The sequence below is a fragment of the Sylvia atricapilla genome, chromosome 7 (genome assembly GCF_009819655.1).
Source record: "Sylvia atricapilla isolate bSylAtr1 chromosome 7, bSylAtr1.pri, whole genome shotgun sequence".
Lineage (NCBI taxonomy): Eukaryota > Metazoa > Chordata > Aves > Passeriformes > Sylviidae > Sylvia > Sylvia atricapilla.
In genome coordinates, this window is record NC_089146.1 from 14,018,718 (window position 1) to 14,032,115 (window position 13,398).

General features: G+C 44.6%; 1 protein-coding gene across 1 annotated transcript; it reads left to right on the forward strand.

Annotated features, from left to right (window-relative positions):
• Nucleotides 1–5,408: 5,408 nt before the first annotated feature.
• LOC136363448 (uncharacterized) lies at nt 5,409–13,326 on the forward strand. The gene is made up of 6 exons (XM_066322697.1): nt 5,409–5,711; nt 6,315–6,409; nt 6,944–7,233; nt 7,836–9,737; nt 10,899–11,025; nt 11,804–13,326. Exons 1-6 carry the CDS (start codon nt 5,667–5,669, stop codon nt 11,988–11,990), a joined length of 2,646 nt encoding a protein of 881 aa, XP_066178794.1. The 5' UTR covers nt 5,409–5,666; the 3' UTR covers nt 11,991–13,326.
• Nucleotides 13,327–13,398: the final 72 nt, after the last annotated feature.

The following is a 13,398-nucleotide window of genomic DNA, read 5'->3' on the forward strand; positions in this document are numbered from 1 at the left end:
ATGGACCTGGACCACAGAGAAAACTTTCTTGTGATTTGAGTCATGAATTAAAGATTGTAATACCTCTCCTACTTTTTAAAGAGCAATTATATGACTAAAGAGATATTGCTAGAGAAACTTGCTTTGAACAGAGGCAAGGCCCTTGTGAAGTAGTCAGTATCTCCCCAGACCTGCACAGCCTTTTTCCCCACTCCACACTGGTGGTAGTTAGTGCATAGTGGTGGGAATGCTCCTCTGTAAACCATTATGGCAAAGGTGCAGGAGCTGGATTACTTCTTAGTGTGGATGTCAGTAACTGGGCTGCCCTTTTTTTTGCCTCTCCCTGGCACACTCTAAGGTAGAGAAGGTGCTGGTGAATAGTTTGGCTTTTTCCTCTAAGAGAAGGGTGGAATTCATTTGCTATTAGTAATGGGGTAAAAGGCCTAATTAATTTATTTTAAAAGTAGCATATTTTTTAAAAGGCACAGATATTATAGGATAACTTCACTTTTGCAGATGTGCTGAAAATACAAGTCACTCACTTTTGCAAAGCTCTGCTAGTATGTTGCTGAGGGGCCTTGTGCTGTAAATCTCAAAGATCTCTTCAAGAGGAATGCTGTTCTGTGAAGACAGGTTAGAAGAGAGGTTCAGTTCTCAGAAGGAGTATTAATGGATGAAATCAAGCTCATATCCTCTTCTCTGAAACAGGTCTCACATGAGCTTCTGGTAATGTTTCATACTGGGTTTGGAGTTTCTCTGACTCCAGGTTTTCATGAAGGGAATTCCCTCTTGATGTTGCTGTTCCTTTCTTGTCTCTGCCTCTCAATTTGTGTGCCAGGGAAATTAGGCTATGGCTTCATGCAGGACAGTTGCTTTCTCATGTTGCTTAGAAACAATGCTGCTGAGCTGAAAGAAATTAAAAGAAAAAAATCAAAATCACCACAGAGAAGAGGTTAAAACTTTAGCTTGTGTTATCAGTTTCAAGTTAGATGATAATATTACACTTTTAGGCATTGAATTTCACTGCTGAGTGGCTGGTTGGAAACATTGCGGACCTGCTAACAAGGGAGGCAGAGACTACTCACTGGGTTTTCTGATGGATCTAATTACTTGTAAATGAAGCTACCAACTTCTACTACTGTTTCAGAATTCTACCAAATAGGACAATGAAAAACTAAACTTGATACCTCCCCAGAGCCAATCTAATGTTCCATTTGCAGTGTTTGTGGCATATAGCAAGCATCCTGGCTACTTATCCTGGCTACATCAATGTTATGTTTTTGTTTACAGTATTGGGAGAAATTTTAACAGTCAAGAAATCCCAACATGCTGTTCTAAACCCCACTGTTGCTCTTCCAATGGATGCAGGGCACATCTTTCATGGGACTGCTGATGGTAGCCGATGTATCATGATGGCTAACAAATCACTGAGAGACTATGGGTTTTGTAGGTTAGGACGGTTTGCAGGCTGTAGTTCTGAATGAATGAGCCATCCCCCTCCTTGGAAATGTACTTTTGTTGTTAATTGATTTCCTAGTAAAAAATAGGTATGGGTTTATGAGACATGATCATAATGTTGCCTTTCTTTGTGATGGCCTAAGAAAATATAAAAGGAAATTTATTATCACAAGAATTAGATATTCTCCAGGAAGAAATCTACTTAGCATTTATAGAATTTGTTTTCTAATTGTTCACATTTTTTTCACAATTTTTCTAATTGTGCTTTTTCTTTGTTATTTCATTTGCCTTTCTCATTTATTCTTTGGCAAAAGGAGCACCAAGCTTAGCATTCCCCCCCTTTCATTCCAGCTGAGGAGCTTGTAATTAAATTGAATTTGTTTTCTGAGAGCATCCTTCATGCATGCATCATGGCAAACATGTCAAAATCAGAGCTGCTGCTTATTTGTTGTGAGAAACACAGATCTACTGCCTGCTAGGCATAACTCCACCAGTTACACCTACCCAGGGCTTATCTGCTGCTATGGCCAGGCGAGAGGGAAAAGTGACCTTCAGGTGTTTATGTGAACACAGCCGTGCCAGGACTGACCCGAAGTCCTGCTAAGCCAACCTCTCTCCTGTTATGTGGCACAAGTGAAAGGGACTTTCCTGAGATGAGTCTGGTCCCTAGTCCTTGGGTGAGCTGACCCCTACCATTTCCCCCAAAGGAAGAAATGCTTCTGTATCATTGCAAGGCAGGGGAGGCCACTGTGCTTTTCCTTGGTAAAAATAAATAACATTCACTCCTGGATGTCTGGGGATGAGATGGGAGAACTGTGCCAGCAGGCAGCAAACTTTGTCAGTGTATTTCTCTGTTCTCCAGTTCAGGACCTTCTTGAGCAAAAAGTTGTCTTGCTGATTAATAGCTCTTGTTTGGTTTTAATGTCTATGAATTTGTCCAATCACTTTCGAAATAAGTAAAATTGAAATTTTGAGTAATGACATCTGCAATATCTCCTGAAACATTTCCAATGTTTCCATAGGGCTGTGTGGGAAAGTATCTCTGGTTTTAAGAAGCCATCTGTTAATTTAATTTACTGACTGGTATGCTTAATAAACTTAGGAGAGAAAATTTAGGCCCCCAAACTGTGAGATTTGTCACACGTGGAACATAGAATATGTCTTAGAGGATGCTCACATCTTTTTCTCACACCCATAGCATTAGCATTTAATGGCAGTCTGTTTTCCTAGAGCAAGTAATAAAGCTACAGATAGGTCTGCGTGCCTGCAGAATTGTTACCCACTGCACATCTGATTTTCAGGATAGGTATGGAGGGTGTTTTGTCAATCTGCTACTTAATTGGGTTGGAATGAATAAATACATTAGATAATTGCCATTATCTAGTGCTCATCTGCTAATGTATTAACAAATACCTCATAAAATAGGATTAGGGCTTAGGACTCTTGCAAAGGGCTACCTTTGTGGCACAAGGTATGATGTTCAGGTGTTAGAAAGATAAATTACTTGTCAGAAGAATTGCCTTGCTGGGGTTTAGAGCTTGAAATGTTTCAATAGTCTCAGCTCCAGAGGGACATTAACAAAGTTTGGGAAAAGGATGCACTAGTGATAGTGGAAACAAAGAATGCAGAATTTACAAGCCACAAGGACATTTGGCAGAACTCCCAAGATAAGGAAGAAACTAACAAAACCAACTCAGTAACTGTGCTGAAGTCAACCCCAAGCAGGCAGAAGGTAATTCTGGCAATGGGAGATTGCAACCACCGACTCACATTCACCAACACAAGAGAGACTGAGAATGTAGACTGTAATAATAGGTGGAATACTAATTAATCAGAGAACTATGTAACTTGTAGCCAGTGAATATTAATGGCTTTGTTTACTAAAATGTATGAATAGCTGTAGTTTTTGATAGTCACTGTGCTGGCCCAGTGGATTTGACACCTAGCACCCCTTTCTGTGCAGAACTGCAAGAAAAACAAATACTTCACCTCTCTGTGGGGATCGGCCTCTAGCACACCAGGTAAAAGAACCCATTTTGGGGAAACAGACATGTTTTCAGCAGCTTTATTTCTTGTAAATTGATTTTCAAAATATTTGACTGTTTTTCCGGTAGGTGTCACTCGGACTGAAGCGTGAAGTACGTAGCAAGAAAAGTAATTCTTTTTAACGGTTACATCTTTGTCACAACTGAAAACTACAGCCCCAGATTTCTGGGTCTGTCGTTCAGCAGGCCGCTCGGCCTTTCCCGAGGCGTTCCAGGAGCGCTTCAGCTCTGCGCGGCCGCGGCGGCGCACGGAGGCGGCGGCGCACGGAGGCGGCGGCGCACGGAGGCGGCGGAGCGCACGGAGGCGGGGGCGCACGGAGGCGGGGGCGCACGGAGGCGGGGGCGCACGGAGGCGGCGGCGCACGGAGGCGGCGGCGGCGCACGGAGGCGGGGGCGCACGGAGGGAGCGCACGGAGGCGGCGGCGCACGGAGGCGGCGGCGCACGGAGGCAGCGCACGGAGGCGGCGGCGCACGGAGGCGGCGGCGGCGCACGGAGGCGGGGGCGCACGGAGGCGGCGGCGCACGGAGCGGCCGCTCCCCGCGGGGCGGGGCCAGGGCCGGGCCGCCCGCGCCGTTCGAAAGTCGCTTGGCGGGCAGCGCTTCCTGCTCCCCTCCTCCTCGTCCTCCTCCTCTTCCTCCTCCGCGGGGCTGTGCCGGGCCGCGGCGCCGCTTCTCGGGGCGAGGGCGAGCCTTGGCCGGTAAAGGCTTGCGAAAGGGAAATACGGGTGCTGACCCTGCTCGGCGTGCTCGCTTCAGCGATGGCAGCGTGGGAGGCCGCCGAGATGTCCTTCAGTCTGAGCGATGTGAGAGAGCGGATGCGGGAGAAGAAAAAGGGTGCCTTGAGGACTGCCAAGTTGAATGCCTCGCTTGCATCAAAGATCAAAACGAAGATCATCAGTGAGTGTATCTGGCGTTGCGCTGTGTACAAATGCCGGCTGCAATGTCAGTTTATAGCCGGGCCTTTGGCCGTGACATCGGGAGTGGGCAGTAGTCCCTTAGGAGAGCCCACGTGCTGCTTCTCAGCCCAGGGCTTTCGAGTGAATTCTGTGCTCTGCAGATGAGGGTCAAGTACCACTCAAGGCGCCCAAAGGTGTCTGAAGTATTTTAGTGTACGTACATATAAATACGTGTGCACAGTATTTTAGTGTAGATGCGATCCTCTGCAGAAGCTAGGCCACCAACTGACTTGTTTGTATGAGGGAAGTAATGCAAAGATGGAACAGGAGATAATTTGGACTACCTTGAAAAACTCGGATATTTCCATTACTTTTATTTGATTGTCTTGAAACTGGGAAACAGGGGTCCAAATCTACTCAGGGGCAACTATAGAGGAAAATAGGTTTTTCTCCACTTTTTTGGATGGTGATGAGGACTTATCTGCGGTGACTTGTTCATAGCAAGGAACATATTTTTAAACTTAGCACTTGAACAATGCCATCATTCATTAAGAATTGAAGCAGTAGCTTGCTGCCTGAGCATGACCTACTGAGAGTGGAGAGGGTATCTGAAGTGTTGCATGTTATTATGGAAATTTTTTTCCTGCTGTTTTCTCTGGAATCTTCTATTGCTGGAAGGAAGAAATGATACTGCTGATTTTGTGAGGGGGCTATTGAGTTGTAGAGATGTGATCTGAGGAAGGCTGGTCTAGGAAGCAAAAGAGTTATGATGAGGGGAGAGGTATGGATGAGACCTTGGATGCTGATGGTGTGTGATACTGCTCTGTCTCTCACAGACAACTCCTCCATTATGAAGGTGTCCCTAAAGCAGAACAATAAAGCATTGGCTCTGGCCCTCAATGCACAGAAAGCCAGTGCACAGCGGCTCACCCAGGAGAAGACCATCTTACAGAAGGAGGTTGAGCAGTGCCACTTCCAGAACGCTGTGCTGCGGCACAAGCTCTCCTTCCTGGTATGGTGCTGTGTGGCTGGCATGGGGAGGGGTGGCGGGCAAGGTGCTGCACTAGCATCTCAGCCACGGGATTGAGCTGTTGTTATCGAATGTCTGGATTCTTGACATAGGGAAAAGGTCACCATTCATTTACTTATTTTTGTTTCCAAGCTGTGTTCTCCCCAGAACGTGCCTCTGGCTATTAGCATCTTTGTTGGAAGAGATGTTTTGATTTAATAATATTTTTATGGCTTCTCTCTCTTTATTACTTCAACACAGAATAATATATTGAAAAAAATGGAGAATCTTATGGCTGCAGTTAAGATGGCCAAGCTGTCTGAGGTAAACCATAGGAACTGTGAACACATTGCTCTGGGAAGGGGGCTGTGTTTTTCTCTGTCTTTTGCTTTGTGTTGGCTGCTCATTTCAGAGTTGGATGCTTCACCTGTTTTTCTTTGCTTGCTTGAGTTGTGCTGGCTACATCCTTCTTTTTAGCTTGGTGTTAAGGATTTCCAGGGCAACTCTGTAGGAAGAGCTACATTTTAAAACTGTTTTCCTCTGGATTATTTGCTCTGGTGGCCAGTCTACTTTTCTGTTCTGACAGGTTGTGACTTCTTTTCAATTTCTTTTCTAAAGTATTACCGTGGCAACTTGGGATAGGGAATAGGACACTTTTCCTGTGTCCTGTCTCATGGGTGGATGGGAAAATATTTCTGCTTTCTAGTCTCAGATCATCTGAACTAGATTAACTTCATCCTTAGGCCATGGAGACTCAATCTGATTCTGCTGCAATTTATTCCATAATTTATTCCATAACCTGAGAGAGTTGCTGGCAGTACTTTACACACTTTCCTGAGAAACTGAGCTTCTGCTGTTTCTGTGCAGGAGGCTGCATGAGGGATTTCAAGAACTTTTAAATCACCCTTCTATTTCTCTTCTTTCCAGTGTCATACAAATCCTCCATCCTTGTCCAGTGGCCAGAAGAACAGCATGACTGAGGATAGCTGGGCTGATGATATTGCAGATGGTCAGCTTCTGAGGTGGGCTTTAAAATGATACCATCAAGCTGGTTCTGAATTTCTGTATGTTAAACCTCTTGTGTTTCATATGTGTGCCCAGTTGCCAGGTTTACATGAGATGTCTTCTCTGAACCACCACTGCTGGATGGTTTTCTTTATTCTGCCTCCACTCTCTGTCTTGTTTGTCCTAAACCTAATTTTTGCCTCCTTTCTTTGAGACCATGTTACTTTTAGGCAGTTTTCACTTTGTAGTTGGTGAGCAGTGCAAGATTTGTTTGAGTCAGTGAGTGCCATAGCTGGATACTTTGATGTTTGTTACATAAAAATGCCTAATAGTCACCTGCTTGTGTGATGTAAGCTTGCATTCTGGAAGGATGGTCAGAGCAGGATCTCTTAAAGTATATTTGAAGTCCTGTTTCTCCTCTGTCTAGTCACCCTTTTGAAGACAGGGCAGTCCTTGGAGCTGCCCACATGTGGCCTGTAGTTAGTTTGCTGGATTCTGGGGCCTGTTGTATATGTGAAACGTGATCCATTGCTCCTCTTCCTTCTCACCAGGCTTACGCAGATACCGATGAGGGTGCCCATCTCCAAGCTGCATGATGCAGAGCAGCAAGCTGGCAGCTCCACAGCAGTACAAACATCCTCGGGAGAACTTCAAAGACCTGCTTCTAATGCAGGAGAACTTCAGAGATCTGCTTCTAATGAGCCCCTGAAAATTATGCCTGTTGCCTCCAAAGATACTCTGCCACCACAGCATAAGAAGTCTCAGTTCCACCAGGAAGAAAATGGCAAGAAAGTGACTGAAGCAATGGCAACAGAGGAGGATGACTCTTGCATCTTTGGAGGTAAATTTGCATCTCTTGCTGTTCTTCTGCTACGATTTTGTGTCTGTGCTCAGAAATGCATGAGTGCCATAGCTGCAGTTAGCTCTCAACCACAACTCCAGTAGCTCCTAATGACTGGTAGGAACTACATGTTCCACTGGGGCTGTAATTGCTGGAGTTACGTATATCTCAGAATCAGTGGTCAGAGGGATATGTGGATGTTTACAGTAGGTCAAGCTTGCAAATCAGGCTTTTTAAGTAACAGGCACTGAGCTTACATAAGATTTTTGGAGATGTCTGAAAGTGCAGAATCTGTCTAGGTGTACCACTGTTTCTTGTGGATTTGCCATATGAATACAAACTCTTATACAGATCATAAGTGCTCCTAATATTATGGCTGTTTAGGGGACTTGCTTTGGGCTGCCTTTTTGTTCAGAGGGAAGCTGGCTAAGCAAATCTGGTACACAGTATGTTTGGGGAGTCCCTGTAGAGACAAAATCATGCTTTTCCTATGCTCTGGATTTGTGACAGTGTATGGAGCAAGGTTTTTAGTGGTATGGGGAAAGATGACATTTTCCTGCTGCATTTTTCAGCCTTAGAAATGAATTTTGTCTTTCCAACAGATGTCTTGTGCACCACTGAACAAAATCCCAACAATTTGCCAGCACTTGCCTGGGAAAGTCATCATCTTTCATATGAAGCTGATGAGATGGCAAACCATTTCTTTGATTGTCTCTCACAAGGGCACGTTACTCAGAGGAGAAAGCGTTCCACCCTGTTTGCCACGAGCACTCCATCTTCTGCTCTGGATATCTTCCCACACGTCAGTTCCACTCAGGCAGCTCAGGGTAGTGCTGCACAGGACAACAGCAGCTCCAGCAAGAGCAACACACAGCAACAGCTGAGATCTCCCAGCCCCCTGGCTTCACCTGCTCCAACTGCTGTTATTTCTCATAGAAACTCTGTGGGTAAAGAGACCTTCTGTGAGCAGCCACAGACAAAAGATGTTGAAACGGACCCCAGCTATAGCCAAGTCCCTGAGTTTGCTCCTGTAAAGGTTAAAATCAAAGGTAACTGTAAAACTGGAGAGAAAAAGACTGTTAAAAAAACAAGAACAGGAAAAAAGAAATCACCTGCAATTAAAAACAATGCAGAAAATAGTCCTGACAGATCTCAAGATGAAGAGTGTGCTCAAAATGCAAAGAAGCTTCTTCAGCCAAAACTTGCAACATGTTCTAGTGAGACTGAAGTCTGTGAGATGGAGCAGAAGGCGTGTGAGGGGGCTTCTGACAGGAAGAATAGAGACTGTGGTGTGGAGCACCATTCCCTCTCTCCTGATGGAGTCCAAGACTTTGGAAGTACAGAAGAGGTGAATCCAGCACAGCTGCAGAGTCATGAAAGTGTTGACTTACTGCAACAGGTTAAGAAGGGAGCTATCTTTGAGATACAAAGTACAGAGAGTTTGCTAAAAGACCCAGTTCATGCCTTCTCAAGTCATGAAGTTCCCTCTGCTGATTCCAGTCCACAAAATTCTACAAAATTCTCAAGTGTGAGCAGAAAGAGCATCAGACAGAAATCCAACAGAAAAACTAGAATAATTGGGCGAAGAGATGATTCTGATGAGGAGTATCTGCCAAACATTGTGATAATACCAGAGACCAAAGCTGAAGAACAGCCTAAAAGAAGCCAAACAATCAGGAAGAATACTGTCAGGAAAAGCAATTGTGATCAGAGAAATGATGCCTTTAGGCCCTGGATAGATGTTCAAGGAGTAGCTAATGAGAGCACAAAGGATTTGCCAGGTAATCTTAAACACCGCAGGGAAACTTATATTGTCCGTCCTTTGGATCTTGCAGGAAGCTTGGGTTGTTTCCAGACAGAATCTGAAAGGGGTGAAAATGTACCTCCCAAGTCTGTTCCTGGGAATAAAGCAAGCAAAATCCCCAGAGCTGTTAAGAACAATCAAAAGAGCAATAAAAAGCAGACAGGGGGCCTTCAAGAAAAAGGGCAAGATGAAGTTGACAACAACTTGGATGCTTTGAAAAAAGGACCCTCTTGCAAATCCAAGCCTCAGAGGAAGAGGAGTAACTCTCAGCCTCCTGACACTGATTCCCTGGCCAGAAGAAGTGATGGTGCCAAGGTTCTCATTGCAAGTTCCACAGAACTTGCATCCAAGCAAACTGTCCTGATGGGGAAGTTTTCCTGCATTACAAATCTGCTGTCTGAGCCAGATGCTTTCCTGGACAAGCAGCTACCTGAGATATCACTTGCAGATAGTCTTATAGACCTTTCACACAGTCTTGAATCCCCCCATGTGACCAGTTCTGCAGTTTTGCCTGTCAGCTCCAGACTTACAGAAGTATCAGTTTCCAAGAGCTTAAGTACTGAGGGCAACAGAATGCCAGCAAAATCCCCCGCTGGGTTGAAAAACTCCCTGATACTTAAAGAAAAGACTGCAGAGGAAATACCTGGGGAAAGGAACCAAGTGCAATCAAGTTCTTGGAGCTCATCTTCACAGGAACCTGGTAGGTGGTAAGCTGGGGAAGGTACCTGTGTTTGGAGATGAGGGCAGAAAGTCCATGCAGCAAGTGCTCATATTTTCCTTCCTCTCCTCTCTTTTTTCAGAATTAAAGATCAGTCTCCAGTACACCTTTTATGCTTCCACTTGGGCTGGCCAGTAATTTCTGTGGCTGCATTTACTTCTAGTTTATCAGCATTTCTAAAAGAATTTCTGTCCACTTGTCCATGTGTAGATATTGGGACAAGACTAGCAGCATGTGCTGAGTCTTGCTTTACCACTCTTTTTATCTACAGGGCATGCCTATTAATTTAGAAAATCCAGTACTCAAGCATTTCTGAAGTCTAATTTGATGCTGACCCTGCCTACTATGGTCAGTCAGTATTATTGGGGCACAAAATATCAAGAAGGTGGTGAATTTTTGGCCCAGAATGGTTAGTGCTGCAAGATGTCAGACTTCATGGTGATAGGTGATATCTTCACTGGAAATTAACCAGGAGACAACCTAAATGATTTTGGTTGTGGGTTGGTTTGTTTGTTTTTGGAAAGGATTTGGAAGGTGTATCCCTGGGCTGGTACTACAATAGTTAAGCTGATCCTTTTGGGGAGTTTGCTGTTAATGGCTGCTCTGTAAAGAGAGTAGTTTTGTGGAGTTTTCCTTTCTGTAGCTGTTGACAGACAGATGTGTTACAACTGGAGTGGGCTGTGCTTTGTACAGAGGGAGGACGTTTGTTCTCCTGCCCTCCTCCTTTTGGCTGACTCCATTTGGAAAGGGACAGTGGCCACTGGTCCTGTATCTTGCTGAAGCTGGTAGGTTGCTGGTAGGTTGGTTCTGTGCCATAAGCTTGTTGTCAGCTCCAGGCTGTAAGCTCCTGGACATTACAGCTATCAAATAGAGTTTTTATATAATTTTTCTACCACATCGGGGCCCATCTATCAGTATTAGTGATCTGCATTTTTTCACTGAGGGACCTAATTTGATTTATGAGCTAACTTTTGAGGAGCAGATCTGGTATTTTTGGATTAAAATGGTCTCCCGAGTTTGGAGGTAATACAGTTGGATTGTGCATGTTCAGAGAAACCTGGTAATGCAGCTCTTTCTATTTGAGAGCTGTTCTATCTTAGGGTATCTGGAAATGATCAAACCATGATTTGTGTCCCTTTGCAGGTATCAGGCCACTCCGGGACTTGAACAATGCCGGGGTTCTGTCTCCCTCTGGCTCAGAGGAAACATCAGGGCGCCCATCCAGGCGGAAACTGAAACCAACCTGCTACAAAGAGCCATCAATCAATAGGTTGGGCTTTAAACTATTCCTTCCAAAGGCTTTTCCCGTGCTGCAACCCCTACTCTGCTCTCATATACTCCTCCTCCAGGGATTCTCTGTTGTTTTGTTTAAAATCCTTCTTACCCTTTGTGTTCTGTGACCCTCTTCTTCTGCTGCTGTGTGGTTTTGCCAAAATTCTGCATCAGCACACATAGATGTTTCAGGCTTCTGGTAACAAGCTACTAAAGGTGTTATTTTACTTGTTGAAATGAGCACATCTCTTGGCAGACTGCATCTGTGGTACTCCAGTGCTAGCGAGGCAGTAGTACGCGGATAAAATCACAGGCTGAAGACAGCTCAGCAAAAGCCCTGATTTAATTTATCTTCTGTGATGACTAAAATTTTACAAATTATTGAGTTATTGCTTTCCTTCTGAGAGCAGGCTGTATCTATATTTACTAGCAGATATGATACCTAAACAAATAGCTGCATCTTTTCCCTAGGAAACTGTCGATTCAATACATCCAATGGCTACTGCACAGAGTCATGTACTCCTAAAATGATGACTTTGTTGTTATATAATGTTACTGGGTGTGTTTTTCCCTGCAAAGTGTCCCAGTTTGAACTTCCTATGAATAGCTGGTTATATTGCATCAGAAAGTACTCTGCACTGGACAAGAAACAAACTGTACCACTTAATCATCTTATGGGGAAGAGCTCCACTAAAATCAGAAACTTGAGAGACTAAAATCATACATGTAATTCAAGGAATTCCTGATGTTTCAATGTAACCCTTTTGGTTCTGCAGGAAACTGAGGCAGGGTGACCCATTTACAGACACCGAGTTCCTCCACTCTCCTCTCTACAAAAGGAAAAAGAAGCCTGTCAAAGCTGAGGCAATGACCAAGATGAAAGAGAACAAAGAATGCCTTCCTGAAGGATGTCTCAGTGCCAAGGCAGTCAAGTTCCTAACAAGAGAAAGGATTCAGGACTAGAACAGTGGTTGAGAGGCAGCCCCCAAGCTCCTAGAAGCTTGTGCGTTTAGCAGCAAGGCTACAACTCTGAACACAGAGGCCTGAGCAAAGATGGAGGTGGCTGGCCAGGCAGCTGAACTATTCCAACTAAGGAAACCCAAGGACTAATTTGGCAAATCAAGCCTTGTACCATGGATTTCTTCTGTTTTCAAATCTTTGGGACTCATGGGGTGGGATAAGTGGTTGACACATTGATGGATGTCTGTTTTAATGACGGGGCATGGCCCTTGTGTGCTGTATGATTAGTCTCTAGCTATCTTCTGCTTCCTTTATCTTCTCTCCCCTTGTCTGCCATGTAAAGCTTCCTGCAGCAGAAGACGAGCCCCATACCAACCAACATTAAGGAATATTTGAAACAAGGGTGCTTAGGACCAGACTTAAGCATGTCTTGTCTCAAACATTCTGAGTTTTGCTACAGGAAAGGTGAACAGAGGAGAGAGTCCCTTGGGACAGAGCTGTTTTAAAACATCTCCCCTTTTCCTATCACTCCTTGTCCTTGTTAAAAAGTACCCCTTCAGTCTTGTAACTCCTTGAGGTACTGGAAGGTGAGATAAGGTCACCCTAGCACCTTCTGTTTTCTAGGCTGAACAACCTCAACTCTCTCAGCCTGTCTTCATAGGAGAAGTACAGCCCTCAGATCATCCTTTTGTCCACCCCTCTGGCTTTGCTCCAACAGGTCCATATTCTTAAGCTGGAAATCACAGAGCTGGACAACAGTACTCCAGATGGGGCAAGTTGTATTTCAGGAAATCCCGCACTCTTCCATTGCAGACTGAGCACCCACTGGCTTCAAGTGCTTGGTTTTTTTAGGGTCTACTGCTGTAACTTTGAAGTTTATTGATTCTAAATGTTTGAGAGAGTGATGGGGAAAAGAAGGGATCAGACTGGTAGAGAAAGGGAAGGAAATATGCTTGTTTGGAGGCACGAAAAGTGTTCCCTCTGTGTGAAAGAGCAGGGAGAGGGCTGCTCTTTTCTTCTGACCATAGTTACTGCTTCTCCTTAGCACCTCAGCAGCAGTTCATGCATCAGTTCATGAGGACAGTGGGTCTTGCTGTACTCAGAGGACTGTATTCATTCACGTTGAAGGTACAGAGACAACTGCTAGCAGTTACAGAGCTGTGCTTCGAACACATGCTAATACTAGCTCCTTTAGTCTAACATTGGTGTCTCTATCCTCATCACCACCTATAGCAGGTAGCTGGAGGGGGAGACTTTGTTCACATGTAACCAGTTTGTTTTGCTGTGTGATGATGTATCAGTTTGTATTATTCCCCAAATAAAATTTTAATGCAAGTGGTATCTTTGAATTCTTGTACACTACCTGATGCTTACCATGACACTACACATGACAGCTCTGCCTAGGCCAGAA

What these genes read in the sequence shown, in the direction of transcription:
- LOC136363448 (XM_066322697.1), top strand. Translation starts at nt 5,667, where the DNA reads ATGGAGAATCTTATGGCTGCAGTTAAGATGGCCAAGCTGTCTGAG. An exon ending in TGACTCTTGCATCTTTGGAG is followed by an intron (nt 7,234 to 7,835) that starts GTAAATTTGCAT and finishes TCTTTCCAACAG; the next exon opens with ATGTCTTGTGCACCACTGAA. An exon ending in CTCATCTTCACAGGAACCTG is followed by an intron (nt 9,738 to 10,898) that starts GTAGGTGGTAAG and finishes GTCCCTTTGCAG; the next exon opens with GTATCAGGCCACTCCGGGAC.